Source organism: Lupinus angustifolius, chromosome LG12 (genome assembly GCF_001865875.1).
Source record: "Lupinus angustifolius cultivar Tanjil chromosome LG12, LupAngTanjil_v1.0, whole genome shotgun sequence".
NCBI classification, from domain to species: Eukaryota; Viridiplantae; Streptophyta; class Magnoliopsida; order Fabales; family Fabaceae; genus Lupinus; species Lupinus angustifolius.
In genome coordinates this window covers 17879042-17903012 of record NC_032020.1, presented here as the reverse complement: position 1 = coordinate 17903012, position 23971 = coordinate 17879042, and the positions used below count along the sequence as shown (strand labels likewise).

Below are 23971 nucleotides of genomic sequence, written 5' to 3'. Positions count from 1 at the left end.
AGAAAAAGAAAGAAAACCTTACACATCATTTTTAGTGAAAGATAATTATGTATTCATTTCATATATGTTTATGTCACATAATAAGAATATTGGTGGTATATAGAAAATATGTAGATATAAAGTGATGATAAAAATTATGCAGACATAAAGTGTTATAAGTAAAAATACGTGAATATTTTTACCCACCCAATACTTATAGCTTATAAACTCTAGTCCATGCTCATGGGGAAAATGTTGTAAGAAACAGTGAAGGACTTATATCTAATAAGCCAATGCAAATTTTGTTACTATATCAAACCATTAATTATGGCATAGAGGGTATGAAAACCTTGTCCATAAGTAAGAGTTATAACTTCTATTCAGATGTGACCCTAATCTGAATTGGTTATTTGGACTTGCATTTGTGTATAGAGGCAAACACTGTAAACTTGTAGTACTTAATAGTAAGAAGTATTATTGAGGAACATGGACAAAGAACCAAAACCCATATCCATTCCTTGTATGGTGACAAAATAAAGAAGGTGTAGTACTTCAATAATTTCGAAAGTTAGCATAGGGTAGTCAATTCAGCCAGCAAAAAAGATTAAAAAAAATAAACTTTGACTTCAGTCATTCACACTGAAAAACTCAAGTAAGAGCACCTGTTTCTCTTTTAAAAAGGTAAAAAAGTAAAATAAAAACTTCAATCAAATACCAAATATATAGGACCCTTAGAAATTGATGAGATGCATTGCATCAATAATCAAAACTCAAAACCAAACCCCTTGTCATCCCTATCTACTATTGCATGTAGCCATTACTTCCCATTTTGTTTTGTAAACTAATGGATTCTCATTCTCCAAAAATATACTCCAATGGCCTAAAAACTTCACTGGCTGTGATTCTCATCATATCTTTCACTTTATTTCCTTATAATTCAGGTAAAATGAAACCATCATTGTCCAAATATTCAGGTAAAATCAAACCATGCATCATTGGTCTAACTTATGTTATTGTTTACTTTACTTGTGTTGAACAGAAGGATCACCTTCAACAAAAGATAGCAAGGGTATGATGAAGCAAATGAAACTAGTATTGGGGTCAAGGCCTCCTCGATGTGTTAACAAATGCTTGAACTGTAGGCCTTGCATGGCTGCTTTAGTTATCTCTTCTCACCATAAAGATGGTCACATTCACAAGGCAACAACATCTCAAAGAGATGAGAGCTATTACCTTCTGTCATGGAAATGCAAATGTGGTAACAAGTTCTTTCAACCTTGAAAGTTGATAGTAGCTTTTGATTATATAGTACCTAAAATGTAGTGGCTGGGGCATTTAGTATATGCTATAGTTTAAGGATGATCAATTTCTAGTGTACCTAGTCTGGTGTGTATACTATATATTATATGAACAAAATTAATGCATATTGATCCAATGACAAAAAGTTTGATTTCCTTTAACCAGATTTAAAAAAAAAGGTCATATAAAACTTTTATATATATGTATCTTCTTGACTTTGGAATAGTCAGATTCCAAAATAAGTTCTGGATGCACAAAGGTTTAGACACTCTATTAACAATCAAGATCACCAGTATCAAACAATGTCTTATTTTATATCCTAAGAGTGCTATATTTTGTTATTTTTTGCTTTTAAAAATTTCTTAGCTTAGATAGGAAATGAGACATTGTTGGAGATATGTGATTCTCATCTGTCTTATTAGGTGGGGAAACATAAAGAAAACATGTGCCATAATTTGCATTTATGAAGATTGAAGGCCATGCAATGCAGCCAATGCTCAAATGTCCCTCCCTTACACGTAGATTTATTTGTGTTGTAATATGTACTAAGGAGATTACTGTACATTTCGGAATTAGGACTTCAATGGTTCAGATATCCATTCTTTTATTTGGCACTGCATGAACGCTCCAAATAAATTCTTTCTGACTTCCCCAAGACATATTCCAACCCTCGAAGTATGGGTTCAGATTTTGGATGCTACTTGTAACAACCCTATAAGTTTAATCAATACCAGAAAATTATATGCTTCACACTTTCGAGTTCCATTTAGTATAAAATTCCATTTGGGTAATTTAGTATTTATGGATAGCCTTATCCAAAAACACAAATTTTTTATGATAATGAATGGATAAGATAATTATAATTATTACATTCAGATAAGCGTGATCCGAAAATGCAAATTTTGTAATTGTAAACACAGGATTGCTTTGTTGGGAGGATGCATTCAAAAGTACACATTCATGATCTCTATTCTATACAGTAGTTTTATTTATAACAATCTTAAAAGTGTTCAACACTTCAATTTCAGAGTATTTATTCACATTACAGACTCCAGATTAAAGAAGTTTATCCATTCGTAAATAAACTCAATACTAATTCCCCTAACAAATAATTGATCATTTGTGTAACCCATTGCGGGGTAGTTTAATACAGGCTTGCATTTACAAAATATATATATATATATATATATATATATCAAACCAAATTATCACAGTGATAGAAAAAAAGCAAAAGAAGAATTCAATAAAGTAATCAAAATGAAGGGCGGATGAATTACTAATTATTATGAAATCTTTACACTGTGAATACACTTTTCTTACGATGGAATTGGTTGAATAAATCACAGTATCAGCTCTGATCTGAAATTCTGAATTATGCCAAAAGCTCATGGCATGTATATTAAGGTTCTTGGGCATATTATCCAACATTTACAAATATAAAGTAAACATCTAGAGTGATACCTTGTAATTGTGAGAATGGACCTTAAGGCCCAATGACACTGCATCGATCCACCTCATACTTCCCAATCTTTGAAGAGGAAGAAATATACTTTTGAATGTTACTGTGTTATTACAGCAGAACAAGGCCATCATAATATCCAGAACCAGCCGAGGACTGAACCACCAACCAAGCCGAAGCCGAGGAACAGAGTCATGACAATAGCAGACAACTCTGATTCTGAGAAGGGGACTGATTTAGGTGTTAGTATCATAAGCACACTGGTGAAGTATCCATTGGTAAATCCAAGAAGAAATGTCAGAAACATCATTGGTACTTCTGTTTTCAGCCACTTGGGTCCATGAAGACAAACTATGAAGAGTGGATAGAATAGTAACCTGGCTATGGAGGCCCATATTGCCTTTCTGATAGATTGCAGAACATGGAATGCAGTTAATGACTTTCCCAATAGATCAGCAAAATTATAAACTGTTATCAGCAAAATAGGATACCAATCCTTCAGAACTTTTGATTCTAGATCTTCTGCAATAAATCCTGGGAAAATAGACAGAGTCACAATATAGAGTATGGAAATCCCAAAAGCTGGCCCCTTAATTTTTCCAACCACTGCCCAAATTGTTTTCCCTGAGGATAAGTTGTTCTCCTGAACAAACATCTGCTGGTAGTGTTGCATGACTGGTAACTTATACTGCAAGTTGCTGAGGATAATGCAACAAAGGAGGAAAATTGTGGCAACCATAAAGTACAAGTGGGCACTTATTTGGAGACCCTTTGGGGTTTGTGGGAGTGATGCCTTGGTGACTATTCTCAAGATTGAAACTATGATACCTGTCATCAAGAAAAGATGTTGATCAGTGGTATAAATAAGCAATTAAGCATGAACTTTGATAGCAGCTGAGTATCAAAGCTACAACTGAATTTGCTTTGTATAGATTAGTGAGGTTCAATTTGACTGCAGAAACGGCTTTAGCGTGAAAGCTAGAGGTAACCACCAAACATACTTGTATTAGTGTATACATTACAAATTTCACTCTTACAAAGCACATCATCTTAGTTTAAGTGGGAAATGCAGTAACATCAGTCAGCTTCAAAACTCAGTAGTAGCTATATTTAACTTTGTTGAACGAATTATTAAGTGGCCCTTAATGATATAAGTTGTAGCTTGGTCTCATCAGATGGATAGGATTACCTAAAGATGAAAGAGTATGCTAAACACAAACAATATAGTTACTTAAGTATACAGGACCACATAGAATCTGCTTTCCCTTTTTCCCTTAACAGTCAAACACTTGCATATACTTAGAAGACTAAAAGTACAAATTGTTGAGTTGTCTAAATTACTTTATTCTTTATGTGCTTCATCTTATGCTGAGTTTCTATATTAGTGGGAATTTGTTCAAATGTAGAAAAACATAATCTGCCTGTATATAATTGAAAAGGGAAATTAAAATTGAAGTATGAGGACACATAATTGCCTTGTTTTGTACCTGAGGAAGCAGTTCCAGCGAAAATGGCTTGCATATACTGTTTTGGAAGTTTTCCAGCTGAACCTATCAAGCTTCCAGCAACCAAGCCGTCTGCTAAACCACATATCACCACTGCTGCGACCGTCAAGCCGAAAGATCTATCTTTAAGCTTGGTGCTGCTAGAAGCCCAATTGACGACTGAAGTTACTGTGAGAGACATAACAAACATAGAAAATCCCAGGTTCATTCTCATCCTAGGTGTTGTTTTACTCCAACCTCCCCAACTCATCATCACAAGAAGTACTACCACAGATGAAATCATATAAGCCACTGAGAAAACCTTTTCAATGTGGTTGGTTGGGTAAAGGTAAGCAAAGTAATCTACTGCTGTGATAAAAGCATTCCAAGGAAGCAAATTTCCAACACCAAGAAAGAAATGGATTATGTAAGCTACTCTGCAGGTGTCTCTTGCCTCATTTGCATCATTGAAGACCTTGCCAGCTTCCATTTCTGCTTCCTGGTACTAGTAGTAGAGACTGAAAAGCTCAAGTATGATATTCAAATAAAGAGTCAAAGGTTGTCTAAGATGAGGATTATATATGATGTAGAGCTAGGCATGCTAAAAACTATGGCTTACAGTTAAAACTTCCCTACAGAAGTTGGAATTTTAGAAGCTAGTTTAAGATTTAAGACTAGTTGACAACTCAGTTTGTACTTACATGTGTGTATATATATATACACACACTCGCACACTCATCAACATTCATTTGATTGATGGGGTTGGACTTTGGAATCAATGCACCTAATGTTAACGTATGAAGTAGAAAATTTGTGTTGTGTGGGGACACCATTGGATGGATGTTATAAGATATACCATTTGGTCACACGGTCACACATGGGTATGCTTTCTAGCAATATCTTGTACTTGGGATCAAATTAACATTAAAATGATTATTTTGCTATAATTCATTAAGTCTTGACTTGCAGCCAGGTTACCCACAAGTTGCAACTTGCAAGAGATGTTTAGACCAATTTAAAAAGTAATGTAAGTCAATAATAATGTGCCACCAACCACTCTGTTCAATAGTGAGAGTAATCAATGAAGTCAACTGTGATTGTACTATAATTGTGTTGTTAAGGTCCAAGAGATGTTGACCAATGAGCCTTAAAGCAGTGACTTAAGAAATCATGATACATATATTAAGAGGCATCAAATAGTAATTTCATCTAGTGGAGAAGACAATCAAGTACTCAATGACAATAACATGGCGCCCTCCATTTTGCAATTATCTGCACACGAGTCAAGTTTAACTTTTTTTCTTTATTACGTTTTTAATATTCTTTAGTATTTTCCAAAATCCAAATATAAATCAAAATCAAGAAGCAATCATTCTGAGGTAAGCAATAAAGCCAATAATGCAGCTTAAACAATGATATGAAAGTGACTTATGGATACAGAATAATATATTATTAATAAACGAAGCATAAACTGATAGTAGCTGCAGAAAATGATGTGAAACTAAAGTGAAGGTATGGTTGTGCTTGGAAACACGTTCAAAGGGGTGAGAATCACGTGATTCTTAGGGTGTCCCCATACATATACTTCGTGGTCTCTCAAATTCTCATCCTTAAGGTCTTCCACATGAATATTAAAGAAATGAAAGAAAGTTGTACACATGTGTGTTGTTAATAAATGAGGGCACAAAGTGCATCAGACTTTTACCTAATAAGAATAAAAGGAAATTAGATGTAAGCAGTTTAGTCTAGTCTAATAATTGTCAACAAAACTACATTATGCTAAAGAGGTACTAAAATTGTGTAAATCAGCATCAAAACACCCAATAATATATTGTCATATGAATATAAAATAAAACTTTTAAAAACAAAAAATAATATTTTGATTGGCTTAAGACATAAAATAAGACATTATTTGGGACAGGTGATGGTGATCTTCATCCATATGTTCGCCCCTTGAGGGAGCAAACCAGTTTCACTTTCTATTTCATCTAGAGGCCTCTCACTTGAGCAGGACCTTTGGTTCTAATAACACAATCAATTTTTATAATGTTAGGAAGATTTCTTGAGTCTGATTTGTTAATACTAGTATATAACATCATTATTTTTCATAGCAGTTTCACATGGGCATATGCTCAAAGACCAGTCGATTTAGGCATGGTGATGAAAGATACATAATTATAGACGATTATCAATGTTGGGCGTCGTAGGTTTTTTAGCCCTATCTCAATTGGTTTGGGACCAGGCCCAATTGTTAACTAATAAATGAACTATCTTGGTGTATGCTAAAAAATTAAAAATTTAGGACAACATATTCTATCTCACATTCTCACTCCATGCATCACAAGTCAATTACTTGTGGACTTGTTGTATATTAGATTTATCTAAAATCTAGTATATCTTTGTGGTCTTGAAGAGTATGATAACTGTTTGATTTGTGTGAATTTTCTGGTACATAATTCAAATATTTATCATGGAGCTGGGATAGATCAAACATTTGTCATTTTTCTATAGAAGAAAAAACATTTCATTATAAAGTTGTAAGGTTATAATCAAAAGTTTAGTATTATTCCAGAATTGTTTATTTTCTTCTTTCATTATGGTTTAAGGTTGGAAGATACAAATTATTAACCATATGAAAGATTTAGCCAGGAGATAATGGAATGTTGGTGTGAATTTATTTGCACTTAGGTGGTCCTCACTTGTTACTACCACACGGTAAACGAGTAGTGAACCTAATGAAAAATGTGAGCATTGATTTTTGAGGACGGATACCATAAGAGGATCCAAGTAATGGACTGAAAGACAAAACGTGGCATTAAGTTCAATGCAAAAAGTAGAAAGCGAGTGTGGAAGTCTGTAGCACTAATTAAAGTGATGTGGATTGAGAAAGTCAGAGATGATATGACATTTAAAGTCGCATATTAATGCTTAACAGACATGATTTTGACGTTTCAGATTCTCATTGTCACAAACCAACAAATCTACCATAAATGCTATTATAAACATAATGTAATAATATCTCTATGTTCTCAGTAAAAATATGTATACATAGTCATTGTATTATTTACTATTATTTATATTATTTATATTTAAAAGTAAATAATAATTAAATATGTGATAAAGTGATATTAATTCAAAGTAATCAAAGTTCTAGCCAATTTTTTTGAAGCAACCTGCAAAAGTGGCTCTTCAATTGTAGTGCTTTCATCAAGATTCATGTATGTTGTTGAGATATGGCGATACCATAATGCTAAAATGGTGGTCCATGGATTCCTTTTAGAAAAGGCCTTGTTTAATTTGAGTTGGAATCTGCTTGTACAGATCCAAATCTTTTCTTAGATATTTTACTTCTAAAAAAAAGAATTTATTTTTAGCTTCCCCCACAAAAACAATTACATATACAAGTTAAAGAGATGAAAAAAAAGGATTTTCTCAGTAAGAAGATAATTTTCCTTTAATTTACTTTTTTTATTTGTCAGCAAAGCATATTTTTTTATTAAGTACTAGAGGTTACAAGACAATTCAAGAGAAGTACAAGTGTGCAGCAAAAGAAAAGACTAGGAATAAAGATAAACTAAGCCTTGGTTTTCATCTCAATCTAAGTAAAACATTACATGTTTGCCACTTTTGTCTCTGATCCAAAGTTAAGATTTCTACTATATGTTGGATGGTCACAGTAGAAGAATGGATGATAACCTCATTGCTCCTCCTTTAATTTACTTAATCATCAATTAATCGTTGTATATGGTTCTAGACCAATGTTTCCTCATGACAAATTCAAATATTTAGTTGTGTATAACTCTAATGAAATAACATTATATGAGTCTATTCAAAATCAATAATTTATGTACCTAATTAGATAAGAATGTGTCAAATATTTGGCAAAATTTGAATATTAACATTTTGTGCAATTACTACGAAGATGAATACTGAAATGAATTATCTTGTGAAATTATTACACAATGGAGTCAGTAAAGAAAGAGATAAACATAGAGATTTAAATTCAAAACAGAAAAAATAAAACACATCCGCTACTCTTGAAATCATTCCTACTCTTGAAAATAAAAGTAGTTACAAATACGCTAATTAACGAAGTAAAATAGTGAAAAGCGAAGTACGAACGCTAATTAACGAAGTATTTGTAAGTCGCAACAAAGCATAGTGAAATATTCTTCAAACTAAGTAAGAATAGCACATTCTTCCAACTTTAAACTTTAATGAGTCTTTAATAGTTTTTAAGAACCATTTAATTAGGACCTCAATGTTATAAATTCTCAAGAGATCGAAGAATATTTTATGCATTTTTTGATGATTAATTAAGAACTCTTAGTTTCCTTCATCCTCTATACAACATTTTTCTTACTCAACCACTAATATTTTTCTAATTCTCAATTTGTATTTCTACTCATTAGAAAGCAAACATGACTTTTCTAATGCATAAGTGTTCTATTTATATAAGGATTTAGGAGAAGTTATTGCAAAAATACTCCTCCATTATGATGGAAACTCATAAAGTGAGAGGAGAGAGAATTAACAACACACTCCCACTAAATTTGATTCATTAATTGTCTATTGCTATCACATTATGCACTTTCCTTCAAATTAGTAACCTCAAAAAACAAAAACATTGAATTAACCTAATAATTTTTACTTCAAATTAAACAAATTTAGCATCCATTAAAGAAGTATTAGGTTGTGACAAGTATGATAACCAAGTAAAATAGTTAATTGTGCATAAAACTCTTTACAACAAGAAACATTGTTTAGTTGATAGAGTGGAATGAAACATAAGTAGTGAGAAATGATGAGTACATATCCTTCATTTCTTCAATAAATGCTTCCTAGAGACCTGAATATAATCAAATAAACCTTCGTAATTATGATCCTATTGAATGTCTAGAGTAGAAACCTATACTACTTTGGTTCGAGAGAAGAGAGAAATATGTGAGAAAGAGAGTGAAAAAAAGAAAGAGATGAGAAATAGAGTGAATTTTTCCATGGAAGAAGATAAATAAATGTTTTTTCTCACTCACTCTTCCTCTCTCATTTTCTCTTCATATGAGAGGAGAAAGAAATTTGGTAGATATTTCTCCTAAATCAAAGGAGAGAAAGAAAGATATTTCTCTTTAACTTCTCTAGTCATTCTCTTTTCTTCTCTGGGTGTAAGTCACATAGTTGAACAGAATTAATATCAAAATAATTAAATCTTATCTATAGGGATCATAATTATTATCTGTTAATTAATAGTATCATGAAAAAAAGGTTAGGTTCTAAATACTTACGTATGTTCTCCATCTTAACTTGATTGTTGCTGCTCTCCAACATCATCCCAAAATGAATATGAGGAAAATGTGCCCACTAAAAATGAAATATTTTCCTCTCATTATATTATACTAAGTGAGTATATATATTTACAAGTATTTAATCCGGTCCTTACGTTCTTTGCAGCATTGCTGAATGCTTCTCTGTGACTAATATCAGGGTTATTGGCCTTGATCCTCTGAATCTCTTCCCTGCATATATATATATATATATATACAAAAACGTCAGAAACCTATTTTTATATATGTTATCAATTCAACCAAATATATCTTTGATGTATTAGTTACTTTATGAACTGATTGTAAGCAGAAGGTACACGCTGCCTCTTCTCGGGAGCTGAAAAGAGAAAATAACAACTCATCATACATTGTATAATATAAATTACAAGGATTATTATAGATATCTTTTCTATATAAAAAAAAAACTTAAATCGTTAATTATAAGACAAGGACATTTATACACTCACGTCGATTCACAACCCTTTCCTCAGTGGCATGAGTTGTGGGTGCACGCATTGGAATCCTGTTGTTGCATTTGGAAGTGGAGCCACTAGTGTCAATCCTATACTCTGGATTATTGCAGTGGTTTGGTGCCTGGAAATAAAAGTTAGCAAAAGGAGTATCAATAACCATGTCCTAAATACAAGGAGAAAGGAAAATTATTTTATAGTAAGCTGTTATTTGTTTAGAGGAATTGTAACCATGATGGTTTGTTCAGGATGGGTAAAGACTAGGATGATGGGTTTCTTTACTTTCTTCTTTTTTCTCCCATTAAATGCTCTTTTTTTCATCTTTCCATCAATTAATGCATTGTTGGAACTAAAATAGGGCTGGAAGCTTTAAGCATCAACAATCACTGAGCAATTACAAACTTATAAAATGAATGAAGTACAAGTACTAAAGCTCAGATTGACAGCTGTTTAGATTTAGGAATCTACACCAAAAAACAGTAGATATTGTTTGTAAATTAATTAATAATTTATTGGCAACTTTGAATAGTGGTAGAAGACAAAGATCTGGAAAAGAAATCATTAAAATGTAGCTAAACAACTTGCTCCCCCAACAAATCAAGATTCAAGGTAAGTATCTGAAAGCCTTGATGAGTTAAGGACAGATTCTGACCCCTAGACTAAAAGTGCGAAAAAGAGAAATGAAACATGGCTTTGGTTTATGGGGGCTGCAGGTAGCTAGGGCTTCAGTAATCTTAGGTAGAAATAACAGACATGCTTTCAAATGCTCTACTAAAAAGTCTGAAATCTACCTGAGAGAAAGAAAGAGACTTCGATTTTCTAAAAAAGAATATAACTCCCCAGAAAGAAACCCTAGGATCCAGAAATCAAAGGGCTACCTAGGCTACTGTTTATAAGTATTTATTTTTGGTTAGGTATTTTCATTTATTAGTTCATCACCCCATAAAAAGGTTCATTCATTCATTCAAATCATAAACTGAAAAATAATTAATTAGTTGGTAATATAGCACCTGAACATCTTGCCATGACAGGGACTGAAACGCGGCGGCCATGTTCACGGACCATAGATTGGTGCAGTGGCCACATCGAACGGTCACAATGTCAAAGAGGCTACTGCATGGAACACTCACCTGCACATTTTATCATAATATTTCAATCATTATTCTCATTCTACTCTATAAGTATAGTTAAATAGTAATATAAGCTGAACACAAGAAAATTGAGTAGAAACCCAGAAACTTCAAAAAAAACTAGATCGCCTCATCATTTCCTTCTCGGAATGATCAGATCTCATGAAATAATTAAAGAGATAAAATAGAAAAGTGGGGGTTCTGAGTTTTACATAGTTTTATGGACAATTAACCATTTTACTTAAAATTAAAACAAAAAAAACTAGAAAATTGAAAGGTGCAACGATCCGGGTTTCTTTAAGTTTTTGTTTTGCTATTGAGACGAAGAATCCAACTTGTGGGAGCACATGGATAAGTAGTGTAGTACTTTAGTGTTATCGAGTTTTGGTATAAGCTAGTTAAAGTTAATTTAGATCACAGCTTGAGAAACTAAAAGGGGTGTAGAGGAGTTGTCCTATCAAGACAGTTTCATCATAAACAATGCCTGTTTTGGCGTTTTCAAAAGTGACACCACTTCATATTTATCCTTACAGCCAGCTAGCACCATGACACAATTAGCACAACTATGTGTGTGACCTTCAGGGGAGAAAGACCTTCAGGTTAAGGTTATGACTTTTCTTTCACTGCAAAAGAAGGACTAAAAGAAAAGGTCCATTGATGGAGACCTAGACTGTGTAACATAAACGAGGAAGCTAGCTAAGAAAGACATAATTAAATTAACTAAAACAACAATAACAAAATAAATAATAGTTGTAGAAAAGTTCCGGTATAAAAAAAAAACACATCCACTGCTAGTCTTTTCAGGATCTAGATGAATTCTTTGCTTTTATGCATGGATATGTTCATATTTATTTATGTAAGGCTTTTAAGCACAATATATTTGCTTGCTAGGTATAATTTGAAACAGGAATATTAGCATGCAAGAGCTGAAAAATTAGATGTCTCCTACTAGATTAGTTGTAAAGAGAAGTTCTCAAATGAAAGATACCGCAAGAACAATGTTGCAGAATTTGCAAGGGATGTAGCAAAGTTGCTCAGAAGCAACATCAACGCTGCAGCTAGACATGTCTCTGAAGCCTGAAGATGGTGAAAGAAGAAGAGAAGGATAGAGAGAAGAAGGTAGATAGGTATGGGCTAATTAAACAGTCCTCTCTTGCAATATATAAGCTGAGATTGAAAGGCCTTTTATTCTATAGTTTATTAGATTTTATATGTATATATAATTCACAACGGTAAAACATGAGGATGGGCCTTGTAATAATAGAAACATAGTAAAGAGAGTTAAAAGAAGAAACTTGAAGAAGGGTTTGTTTGGAATCCAAAGAAAGAAGGGGAATTGAAGAGAGGAGAGAGAGTAGGGTAAGGCATATGATGATAAATCATGATATGTATAAAAAAGGTAATTTTATTTAGTTAGTGCCCACGGCATACAAGGAATGCTGTGACTAGGAAAGGAAAAGATAATGGTTCATAGTTTACAAAGGGAAACCAGATTTAACTAGCGGATAATTCTTCCACATTAAATTTAGCCTAATTAGAAAGAAAGAAGACTTGCATACATGAATAAATATCATTTATCCCAAAAAATTACATCAGGTAATACATTTTTGATTTTATGATTTTTCTTTTTTAATTAAATGACACACTTTAATTAGTTTTTGACACAAATAGAGATATAAACATGGACAAGAGATCTTCATTCTCTATAGATAACATGTATTTATGCTAAATACTTATTTTAGTTTGATTGTTTGTGCCTGCAGTTAAGTATTTATATATGCTTCACTCTTAATTACCACCACATTTAACATTTTGTAGGTGGCGTTGTGCATAAATATTATTACTTCCTATATAGGATATTTAGTTGTGATGAGTTTCCTGTATAGCAAATCCTATACCCACTGGACCAAGAATAATGAGGGCAAAAGTAATGAAACTATCTCACTAATGAATAAAAGAGAAAGCAGTTTAGTTAGTTGAAAATAAGGCCGTATCATAAATTTGATTCAATTATAATCAATTTAGAGCTATAATCCCGTTAAGGTGTAGAAATAATTTAAGTAGGTTTTGCTTTTTTAATAAAGAATCTATATATAAGAATAACATTATCACATTTTGAAGGAGACTAACATGATTTTATGATATGTAAATAGTAAATAAATCATGAATAGAAATTTAAAGAATCTACATATATTAAGTGCATTGTAATCCCATAGCAGAGAAAGGTTTCTGGGCGCAATATTAAATATGTAGAATTGATACAATAATATACTAATTTCGATGGAATGAGAGAGTGACCACTCCAATCCTCAGACATAACCTGCAACTCGCAGCGGACGAGGAGGGCGAAAATTTATGATAGTATCGTAGTATTGCTTTCTTCTGTAACATGACACATTTTTCTTAATAACGGTTGTTTTTCGTTAATTTTCAAGAAAAAAAATACTATATTCTTAAGATTTTTTACACAGCTGCTGAATTTGATGACATACATGCCAATATATCTAGTCACTTTTTCTTTAACGAACAAATATTTCCGTTCATTTGAATAATAAATTAAATCTATAAAAATATCACACATTTAAATGAAAATGTACCCTGCATAAGGATTAAAAAAAATATCAGCAATAAAAATATTATTAATCAGAAGATAAATAAATTAGGAGAACAAATGATACTCCTATCCACTTAATCTCTAAATTAATAAAGTGAAAGACAATTTGATGAGTGTCTCACAACAAGTGAATAAGAAAAAAGAGGAAAACGAGCATTGTAAATACTTCAAGTATGCATAAAAATAAGCTTCATCACCTCATCTACTTAGAATCTCTTATTATCAAAAATAGATTTGTTCCTAAAGTGCCAAGTAGTCCAAATTGTGATAAACCAAAGTGTCATCCACCATTTTTGTTTCTTATTCTCCAACCATATAGCGCTTTCATGAATAGTAAAAGTATACGTGAGAATTTTGAATGTTATTATGTATGAATTGTTGTCATGAACTGAAGACTTTCAACCACCCAAAAATCTTGTTTTATAAATTTATTAATCACTTTTGCTTCAATACTAATCTAAACCAAACCGATATCTTTGATGCCATTTATTTGTATTGAGTGAGTCAGAACGTTTTCATTCATTTGTTAAGTAAATATGAAACATCATAACCAAAAACCTTAAAATATTATGTTGTATTTTCACTTATAATCTTTTTTAAATCATCCGCTTTCCATTGTGAAATTTTCGCACTACAAAGCTCATACATACAAACACCTAACAAATATTAATATATTATGTACGGATTGTAAAGTTTGCTTTAATACATAAAATTGTATATTTTCTTGTGTGACTTTGGGTAGTAAGAAGTTTGGGATATCTTTCATTTTATTCACAGGACCTTTATCGCAGCTTTTGTTTCAAAAAATTAATCATAAAACCTAGAGACAATTACATCAAGTATGCATGAAGCTATTTTTTATTTTAGAAAAAGTTGGAATCCCACTTCAATAGAATATCATAAATTGAAAAATGTATATATACCCAAGTCTTATCCAATCACCAAATCAAAGATTAGTCGCCGTGGTATGAAGAAGGAGAAAAAAAAAGAACCGTGTGATTTAGACTTGCGACGTTGCTAGAAACGTTTCCGTCCATAGTTCAACGTTTTTTTGGTAACATAACATAGGGTTTTAAATCGATTGGTGCCTAAAATGTGCTTTTTAAATTTAAGGGAAAAAATATTGCTTCGGTAAAATAATATGATTGCAGGAAAAATCATTAAAGAATGCAAATAACATAAAAAAGGAGTTCTTGGGACATATAAAGATACCCAAGAAAATGAGAAAGCCACAACATTATTGCTTTCTTAGTATCTCTTCTTTGTCGATTTTGCCATTTTAATAATGCACTCTTCCATTGCCCATTTAGCTTCGGTCCCTTTCCATGTCTGGTGACTGGGGTAATGAATACTATATAAGTGACTTTGCCTCATCATCATCCTTTTCATATATTATTGAAGAGATGCTGGCTACATCTTTTTATTTATTATTTTTTAAGTTCTTTGTTTTTGCTTTTTCGGATTTTCTGTTTTGGTTAGACTTCAATTGACAATATTGAGTTATAAAAAATTAAGGATTAAAACTGTATAATTAAGAAAGATAACGTGCCAAAAGTTCAACTAAGGCTTTGGTTTTTCTTACCCATCTAACATTTTTTGGAAGACTTATGTAACACTTACTATTAAAAAAGTAATGTGTAAAATCTGTGAAAATTAAAAGTCAAAATGAAAACTTGGATTGTTTATGATTTGGTTTTGTGAAGATTTACTTTTAAATGGAAGCTCGATAGCATCTCTCTATAACGGGGACACTCTGCTTCTGTATCTATTCTATATCCAGATGAAAAGATTATTGAAAGCTAGCATGCGTGACGGAGCCAATATGTCTGTGTTTTTGTAGGAAGGTAAAGTGTAAACACAAGGTACAAAATATTTAAATGGACCCCAAAATAAAATGGAAAGGGAGAAAAAGTACTGAAGTTGAAGAATTCAGAAGGTAATCTCGGGAATTTTGTATGACTAATTGATAAAAGTACGAGTGAACAAATTGAGGAACAACGCGGAGAGACAAGTACATATGTTTTTAAGGATAAATAGTGTTAGTGTCATTTCATTACAATTAGAAGAGCAATATGTTATCGGAGATTGTATTTTTCTTTGCTCTTTGATGCACTCGTCTCTCCATTAATGGAGAGGATCCTAACTCCAAATTGAGTAACATGCATTTCTTCTATTTAAAAATAAGTATTGCTTCTAATTGAATCTAATCTGCTTGCTATAGTTTTCTTAACATTAAGATTTCGAGAGTTGTTAAATCTGCATTACAAATAATGCAATAGCATGTAGCTACATTTTTCCACAAAAAACTTATAATATAAAGTTTTTATTATTATAAGTTATATCTAGTTAACCAGATGGTTAAATAGATTTATATATTTGGTTTTTATCCCGTGCACTAGGTGAAAAGGATAAGGTTTAATAAATAATGGATATCATTACACAACATTTGGAGTGACTTTAACACAGTAAGTTTTGGGAAAATTAAATCTACCAAATTAAGTGAAATGAAGTATTGTCTATGTTCAAATTCTCAATTTTCCACTGGTGATATCATAAAAGTAGCTGAAAAAATTATCAATAGGGAAAACAAAGCTAGGCACATTATGATACAATGGGAGGAATCTCTAAGAATACTAAAATAGGCGAAAATTACAATGGGAGGAATCCAAGCTAGATGGAATAGCATTCTAGAGCAAGCATTTGACATTACTTCAACAACACGATGGGAGTGAATTATTCATCCAAACTTGTTTAAGAACGTAGCAAAGGACCAACATAGATATAGTATTTTCAGAAAAACCACAAAGACGGGTTCTTCTTTTCTGGCGTACGTGAAAATAAGCATGCAAAAGTGCAATAAACAAAATGATAGCTAAGTAGACCAATGCATCCGTCCCATCACTCTAATAATGTAAACTCTGAAAGACGTTGCCTTGCATGGTTTCAGACATACATGTTGCCTTTTCATCTACTAGCTACCTAGAATTGTCTGTCAACGTTGCATGCAACTCAGTACCGTGTTTGTGTGTGGAGAAACAGATTTCAAAAGTCATGAGTATATGGTCTCTGTTTGGAAAAGTAACTAAGTGCTAGTTGTGTTCAAGTAAGATGGAAATATGACCAAACCAATAATGCTCAAGTATCTTTCACTACATGAGCTAGTTTTTGGGTCAAGTAAAGCATATTATGCAAAATTCTAATAATTAAGCAGCAATATTGTGGTTAATAGTTGTTAAGGTGAAAATATAGTATTTGGAGATTGTAGCACTATCTATACTCTTGGTTCACACAGTGTGTTTCTCTTTATCTTAATTTGTTCTTTTTTTTAGATTTTATCTGGAGGGATAACTTTGTTGCATCTTTTATTTGTGGACTGGGTAGCTTATAAGTGTTGGTGTGGCTTTTAGTTTTACACGATAGTTCTTTATCTCTCATGGAGATGTTGTTCTCAAGATTAGTATCACAAAATAAAAATGAAGAAAAGGAACATTGGCATAGCTTAAAAAGTAAATTCATTTGACACATTTCTCCAAATACATGAATTAATGAAACTTGGTATCCAAATTTTGGTAGTATATCTATCCCAATCTGACTATTATTCCTGCAATTTATCGGGCAGATCCGTGCACGGACTCGTGGATACATTTTTCGGCCTGGTACACTTTTAGAATAACAAATAATAAGAAAGCGATTGAAATTTCAGTCCAGCACTATAGGAATTCGTAAGCCCATCAGTACTTAGGCGTGAGCCTAAGGCCCATGGAAACCATTGATCCTAAAGCCGAGATATACACAGCAATGGATAGAGATCACTATCTTTCCCTTGACTTGATATAGAAAATGAGACACTGTTTAAGATAATATCCCACAGCAATACAGTTGTTTTGGGATGAATTTATCGAAGCAATTTATGCATGTGATTCTTGCACGGGATGTTTTTGTATGGTATATAATCGTGGAGCCAGATCAAATAATAATTTAAACCCATATCCAATTCAAATGTCTTAAAATATTGGATAGGCATGTGGCTTTAGATGCTTGAGCCAGTGCAAGATAAATCTAAGAAGGAAATGGTTCAAGACACCATTGAGGTGACCCTGAAGTAAAAAATAAAGTGATTTCTCTATCTACTGAAAAGTGAAGGAAATTTTTTGCTGTAGCTTCTATTCCCTCAAAGTCCTTTAAGCTGAACGACCAACCCTGTCAATGAGGTCCACTTCTCAAATGCACTTGCCGAAGACACAAACGCAACTTTGGATGACTCAACATCATTCTTAGCAACTTCCAGAAAAGAAAAAACAGGAATAAGAATTAGCATGTGCTTAAACAATTACATATTATGATGATAAGTGGACAAGATGTTTGATGCAGAAGCATACTTTCTGTCTTTTATGAAACATGAACCTTAGTTACATGCAACAAACCTGATGAAATCAATGTGGCTAGTGAAGAATTGAATGCATCCACCTCGGTCTTTTCTTCAGGACTGGAGCTCAGCTGTCAAAAAAAAATTCAAGGGTACTTTAAAAAAACCAAAAGTTTCACACTTTGATGGAAGTTGAAGAGCATGTTCTGATGTTCATTATATCTTCTCATACAAAAGTACTGAATTTGAAATGAAAACATAATTGCACCACCATTTCCCATTGAAAGTTGAATATCTAATGCAGCAATAGGAGAATTTAGATACTAAGTGCATAAACTAGAGAAAATTCAGTGATTGATAGAGCAATTAGGTGATTGGATTTTTATCATGAAAGTTAAGATTGCCAGTTTGCCATTTCTTGGTCTAACTTTTATGATGAAAGATTTCATTGCAAAAGTGTTCTTAATGAATTCAATCATTTTAGAAATTAGATTTACCTTTGTCAAAGCTATGGTAGTTTTTTGGACCCAATCTGTATTAGTGCCCTTCCCAAGGACAGAACTAGCTGTAGGTAAATCATTGTTCTCAATTGCTTCACCAACTTTGCTCAGTTTGTACACCACATCCTGAAGGTATCCTGCAAATATTCAGTTTTCAGTAGCTAAGTCACTTAGAAATTTGAGAACTTAGTGCAAAATAAGGCACCCTACAAAGTTTATCATTTAAGCTACAAAGTGGAAGCTTTATAGCACCATGCTGCTCTTTTCTAATCTAAAGACAAAAACAAGCTCACCATGTCAAATATAAATGATATGGAACTATTGTACTTTTGAGATTCTTAAGAATGTGCTGCTATATTCTTAAAGTAGACAGTTAATTTCCTGCATATGTTCAAATATATCAACAACTTGAAAATCTATTTACATTCCCATGAAGATGCGAATCAATTAACATCAGTGAATATGTGAATGAAACAGGTACCTAAATATCATATCTGACAAAGAACAACAAGCCAAGCTTTGCACTCTATGATACATTTTTTTCTTCATTTGATTGAAGCCCTCTACAATTAGGCTAACTATTCACTACAAGCCTCTTCAGGCCCTCAAGTTTATCAATCTAACTGAACTTTTGTTGTCATTCTAGTGAACCAAGTCAACAAGTTAAAGAAAAAAATAATATTGAAATTGATATTAATGTATCCAAAAACACATAATAGGACATAATAATTGCACTTAATCTTATATCCAAAAAATGTCATTTTGCAAGATCAGACCTGTTTCCTTGGTGGATGAACTGATCACACCTTGTCTCTCAAGTCTTTTCTTTCTATCAAGCTTTACTTTTTCCAAGAGCTCAACATCATCATCTGCTTCAAGTATTGCTGCATTAGCATCAAAGCAACCCTTACCAGCCAATGTAAGCACAAAGCTGGTGAGAAAGCTAATATATAAGCCTCTTTTGGTCACACTTAGAGGATTTCTTGCTGGTTGATTAACTGTTTTACAAATAGGTAATTGTCTTTTCACACTGAAATAGGTTGGTGTTAATGCTCCTAGTGAGAAAGATGGTGAGGATGATGATGAAGAAAACAGTACAAGGAAGGGATTAGCAGTTGAGAGAAAATTTGTTGCCATGTTTTTTCTTCCCTATTTTCTTTTGCTGTATTTTGTTGGGCCTGAAAATTTAGAAGACATGACAACTTGGAACTTTCCGAGGATAAGGTTGCTGGATTCTGTAATCCGATCCAATCATTTTTTAAGATCCTTTTGACTTGTTTTTTATTTCAAACTCTAGTTGAATGAAAGGATGCAAATTGACCATGTAGGTTGGCCTATATTATTGTCCCATCTGAAATATGATGATTTTTAAATTTTAAGTTGTTTGCCATAAAAAGAGAAAGTGAAAATAAAGTTTAGAGATAAAGTTATAATTATTTTTAACAATGACATAGTATTTGTTTTTTTAGAAATTTAGCAATATTCATAAGTGCATAAAACAAAATACAAAATTTTTAAGTGTTTAAGAAGCTAGGGATAAAAAAGTGGTTGCTAATCTTCTCATTGAATTTTCCTCCCATTAGTGAGAAAACGAAAAGGATGGGTTCCACCATCGTTTTTTCTTTTCTTTTATTCATTGAATGCGACGAAATTATAAGGAATATTATTTTCCTTCCAATTTTATTCGTTCAGTTTTCACTACAACCAAATATATCTAATGTGAAGGAAGGGGAGATTTTCAAGTACACTGTAGCAAAAAATGTTATAGCTCTTTTTATTTTTTTTAGCTTAGTTCTTAGTCCATATCAGTGTTGAAGAATGGCAGAAGGCATTATTGGATATGATATGTACTCTTCACACTTAGAGAATTATTATAATATGTATTTTCTACTAAGTCTCTGCTAAATATATTTTTGTATTTTATGATATTATAATTGAAATCTGCCTTAGGATATGCCAAAGCACTTTCAGATGCATATTATATTTGTTAATCTAATACCCCATTAATTCCCATATAGGTCAAAAAATTATACATTTGACCGTCCTTGAAATCTATATTTAATAGGAAAATCACACATCTCAATAGAAATTAATTTATTAGCCATGTATAAGTAATATAGTACACTGATCGTATAAAAAACAAGTAGTATGATGTCTTCAAGTGGAATTCAATAAAATGTTGTTTAATTGTTATTACAAAAGATAAAAATACTATTAATTGTTTTTATGAACTATACGTTTATCTTCATTATTATGGAGAGAGGGTAATAATAAAGATGAATAACTAATGATATAATAAGAAAAAAACCACTGTTGTTAAAACTAAAAATTAAATGATTTGTTTGACTTTTGTAAAACAATACCGACACTCATAAAAAACGGATGAATAATTAATAGATATTACTAGAACATTTCACCATTTGATTATTTTTTTAATGTGGACTTATTCCCAAATCTTATAATTAATAGTCATAAACATGTGGAATATTAACTTCTTTTCATTTGATTATTTTTATCTTTAAAGAAAAATCATACCGATATATATATTACAACATATTCTTTAAGTGTATAACTTTTTAGGGTGGTCGATATATCATTCTTAATTTTATTTAGAAATTAATTACACATATATTAAATTTAAATATTAGCTCATAAATTTAGTATTTTAGGTGTGAACAAATTGAAAGGAGCTTATTTTTACACCTCCATGTCCCCGCAAGTAAAACATAAAAAAATATTGACTTCTTAAAATATCAAAGAATTTAGAATAACATAAAAAATTATTTTTAAATATAATACCAATCATAAATTGACTTCTTAAAAATTATAAAATATACATGACTAATTTTAAGTATAATCTTCAAATTATAAATTATAAACGGGGGAAGGAGTGGAAAAGAAAGAGAAAGGAAAGAGCATTGACCAATAGAATAATCCTACACTCTATTATTATTATTCTGCACCTTCTCTCTTTCATTTCCTTCCCTTCTTCTCTTTCTCCTCTTCAACTTTCAATTAATGGAAGCGTTGAAACTCTAATGAGTCACTTCAACGCTCTACTAAAATTAACTTCTTCTTCGTCTTATGCCATGCCTGAACAAGAGGAATCACTGTATTCAACCACACAACAACGTTTCAATTTCAAATTTTGACCCACTTCATGCCAATTCAATTCCCCTCTCCCTTTCTTCTTTTCTTTCTCTTCTTCCCTTCATTTGGTACTTTTTCTTCTCTATTTTATTTCAACTTACTACTTATAAAGCTCTAACTTAATTGCTCTTTTTCTGTATATTGGATTTTCATTGCTTTCTATCCATTTTGTGTGATCGTGGAATTCATGTTTCTACTGTTGTGTTCATTCCTGATTTGAGATTTCATTCTTTATTATCTTGTTTCAATTTTCTTAGTTTTGGGGTTCTCCTTTTGCTTGCTTTCTTTTCACCCTCATATCAAATTTGCCTCCTTTTTCTCAAGACCAAACTTTTTATTCTTTCTTTCAGTGTTTTCTCTTTCTTCTATAGATAGGTTTAAATTGTTTTTGTTTTTTAAAACATATCTATATTTGCTTACCTTTTAAGCTATCGTTATTATAAAATTGATAAATGTCTTTCCTTTAGAATTTCACCTGGGACCACTGTTTCTTACATTTGTGATCAATATTCCAATCCTATATATTCTTATTTATGATCATAGTTGCCTTTTCCTTTTGAGGGTTTCTTTAAAGGTTAGCTTTTTTGTACTGTCCTGCGTATCAACTTAGTACCAATTTTGTTTATATTAATGTAATTGATCAACTAATGATAGATTGGAATACAAAAGTAGCTTTGCTAACATGTGTTTTTATCAGTTACAGTTACATCATGTTAACTTCGCGCATGTTTGGTTTCAGCATCCTTAATGGTACAAGCATTCACTGGAACCTATGGTATAAATTATGGGAGGATTGCAAATAATATCCCGTCACCTGATGAAGTTGTTACTCTTCTTAGAGCAGCAAAAATAAAAAATGTTCGAATTTACGATGCTGATCACAGTGTTCTCAAGGCTTTCAGTGGAACCGGGCTAGAAATTGTAGTTGGACTAACCAATGGACAGTTACAAGACATGAGTGTGAATGCAGACCATGCTCTGAATTGGGTGAAAGACAATGTGCAGTCATTTCTTCCTGGCACGCACATTGTTGGAATTGCTGTCGGCAATGAAGTTTTGGGTGGGGATGACCTTAGTTTGTGGGGATCTCTATTGGGTGCTGTTAAAAATATTTATAATGCTACCAAGAAACTTCATCTGGATGAGATAGTTGAGATTTCTACTGCAAGCTCATTTGCTGTTTTTGCGGATTCATACCCTCCCTCCTCTTGTAAGTTTAAGGATAATGTTAGTCAATATATGAAGCCACTATTGGAGTTCTTCTCACAAATAGGCTCCCCTTTTTGTTTGAATGCTTACCCGTTCCTAGCCTACATTAGTGATCCAGAACACATTGATATAAATTATGCTCTTTTTAAACAAACAAAGGGAATTTATGATCCAAAGTTTCGTCTGCATTATGATAACATGTTTGATGCTCAGATTGATGCAGCTTATGCTGCTTTGGAGAATGCCGGATTTAACAAAATGGAAGTCATAGTTACTGAGACAGGGTGGGCCTCTGATGGTTGTGTAAAGAAAAGATGTATATATAAGATCTCATTTTGAATGGGAATTTAAGGACTTTTAAGTTAAGCTTGTCTAAAAGCGGAAAAGGGCTTTAGAACAAAACAAAATCACAGAACATAGTGGTTGTGTTCTCTCAAAAAAATAGTATTGGTTGTGTTAAGACTTAAGACATAAGTGGTCTAATGCATATGCATATGCTTCTACTTTAAGGTATCACCATTTTGCTTCCTCAACCTGTAAGGTTAACTGCAAGTAAAAATAATTGCAAAAAGTACACTTTCTATATATTCCTCCTCGTATGGTAACAAATTATGTTCAAAATACTATTTTTGTATTCAAAACATACATATTTGTTCGAAAGTAAGTCTCACATCGTTTATCTTATTCTCTTGAATTCTCTTTAGTATGATTTAAATATATTTGTTAGGTTATTCCTCTTATTGCTGATTAATTTGTGCATAAATCAACTTGCAAAGAGTATTGTCTTCTAAAGATACTTGTGGTTTAGGGGGAAAAACATACATAATTTGACTTGAGGAAATATATTCTTGAAACCAATAAAAAAAAATAGGTAGTGTTCATAACACACTGAATTTTATACGCCTATTTATGGTTTTCTATTGTTTTTTTAGTACTATCAGATTATATTATTATCTTTTGAGTAAAAAATTAAACATTTTAATTAATCAT

General features: G+C 32.1%; 5 protein-coding genes across 6 annotated transcripts; 2 read left to right on the top strand and 3 right to left on the bottom strand.

The window, feature by feature from the left end:
* LOC109361584 (EPIDERMAL PATTERNING FACTOR-like protein 2) lies at positions 471-1436 on the top strand. 2 transcript variants are annotated; one of them, XM_019607083.1, is made up of 2 exons: positions 471-920; positions 1022-1436. In XM_019607083.1, exons 1-2 carry the CDS (start codon positions 824-826, stop codon positions 1258-1260), a joined length of 336 nt encoding a protein of 111 aa, XP_019462628.1. In that variant the 5' UTR covers positions 471-823; the 3' UTR covers positions 1261-1436. The 2 variants fall into 2 exon arrangements, with proteins under 2 accessions (XP_019462628.1, XP_019462627.1); XM_019607082.1 differs by having other exon boundaries at positions 475-920; positions 1019-1436.
* LOC109361583 (equilibrative nucleotide transporter 8-like) lies at positions 2825-5105 on the bottom strand. The gene is made up of 2 exons (XM_019607080.1): positions 4225-5105; positions 2825-3565 (listed from the first exon to the last, which is right to left on the bottom strand). Exons 1-2 carry the CDS (start codon positions 4709-4711, stop codon positions 2868-2870), a joined length of 1185 nt encoding a protein of 394 aa, XP_019462625.1. The 5' UTR covers positions 4712-5105; the 3' UTR covers positions 2825-2867.
* LOC109361671 (axial regulator YABBY 5-like) lies at positions 8877-12474 on the bottom strand. The gene is made up of 7 exons (XM_019607189.1): positions 12131-12474; positions 11023-11142; positions 10010-10136; positions 9831-9879; positions 9659-9734; positions 9504-9579; positions 8877-9070 (listed from the first exon to the last, which is right to left on the bottom strand). The coding sequence occupies exons 1-7, from the start codon at positions 12206-12208 to the stop codon at positions 9063-9065; spliced, it is 534 nt and encodes a 177-aa protein (XP_019462734.1). The 5' UTR covers positions 12209-12474; the 3' UTR covers positions 8877-9062.
* LOC109361750 (thylakoid lumenal 16.5 kDa protein, chloroplastic-like) lies at positions 17731-19822 on the bottom strand. Its single transcript, XM_019607291.1, has 4 exons — positions 19399-19822; positions 18620-18759; positions 18181-18253; positions 17731-18037 (listed from the first exon to the last, which is right to left on the bottom strand). Exons 1-4 carry the CDS (start codon positions 19757-19759, stop codon positions 17928-17930), a joined length of 684 nt encoding a protein of 227 aa, XP_019462836.1. The 5' UTR covers positions 19760-19822; the 3' UTR covers positions 17731-17927.
* LOC109361941 (glucan endo-1,3-beta-glucosidase 14-like) lies at positions 21548-23320 on the top strand. Its single transcript, XM_019607465.1, has 2 exons — positions 21548-21840; positions 22512-23320. The coding sequence occupies exons 1-2, from the start codon at positions 21783-21785 to the stop codon at positions 23318-23320; spliced, it is 867 nt and encodes a 288-aa protein (XP_019463010.1). The 5' UTR covers positions 21548-21782.

What these genes read in the sequence shown, in the direction of transcription:
- LOC109361583 (XM_019607080.1), bottom strand. Translation starts at nt 4,711, where the DNA reads ATGGAAGCTGGCAAGGTCTTCAATGATGCAAATGAGGCAAGAGACACC. An exon ending in CGCTGGAACTGCTTCCTCAG is followed by an intron (nt 3,566 to 4,224) that starts GTACAAAACAAG and finishes TCTTGATGACAG; the next exon opens with GTATCATAGTTTCAATCTTG.
- LOC109361941 (XM_019607465.1), top strand. Translation starts at nt 21,783, where the DNA reads ATGCCAATTCAATTCCCCTCTCCCTTTCTTCTTTTCTTTCTCTTCTTC. An exon ending in TCTCTTCTTCCCTTCATTTG is followed by an intron (nt 21,841 to 22,511) that starts GTACTTTTTCTT and finishes GTTTGGTTTCAG; the next exon opens with CATCCTTAATGGTACAAGCA.
- LOC109361671 (XM_019607189.1), bottom strand. Translation starts at nt 12,208, where the DNA reads ATGTCTAGCTGCAGCGTTGATGTTGCTTCTGAGCAACTTTGCTACATC. An exon ending in TGTCATGGCAAGATGTTCAG is followed by an intron (nt 10,137 to 11,022) that starts GTGCTATATTAC and finishes TTTTATTTCCAG; the next exon opens with GCACCAAACCACTGCAATAA. An exon ending in GCTTACAATCAGTTCATAAA is followed by an intron (nt 9,735 to 9,830) that starts GTAACTAATACA and finishes ATATATATGCAG; the next exon opens with GGAAGAGATTCAGAGGATCA.
- LOC109361750 (XM_019607291.1), bottom strand. Translation starts at nt 19,759, where the DNA reads ATGGCAACAAATTTTCTCTCAACTGCTAATCCCTTCCTTGTACTGTTT. An exon ending in TTCATCCACCAAGGAAACAG is followed by an intron (nt 18,760 to 19,398) that starts GTCTGATCTTGC and finishes GAATATTTGCAG; the next exon opens with GATACCTTCAGGATGTGGTG. An exon ending in AGCCACATTGATTTCATCAG is followed by an intron (nt 18,038 to 18,180) that starts GTTTGTTGCATG and finishes CTTTTCTGGAAG; the next exon opens with TTGCTAAGAATGATGTTGAG.
- LOC109361584 (XM_019607082.1), top strand. Translation starts at nt 824, where the DNA reads ATGGATTCTCATTCTCCAAAAATATACTCCAATGGCCTAAAAACTTCA. An exon ending in TTTATTTCCTTATAATTCAG is followed by an intron (nt 921 to 1,018) that starts GTAAAATGAAAC and finishes TGTGTTGAACAG; the next exon opens with AAGGATCACCTTCAACAAAA.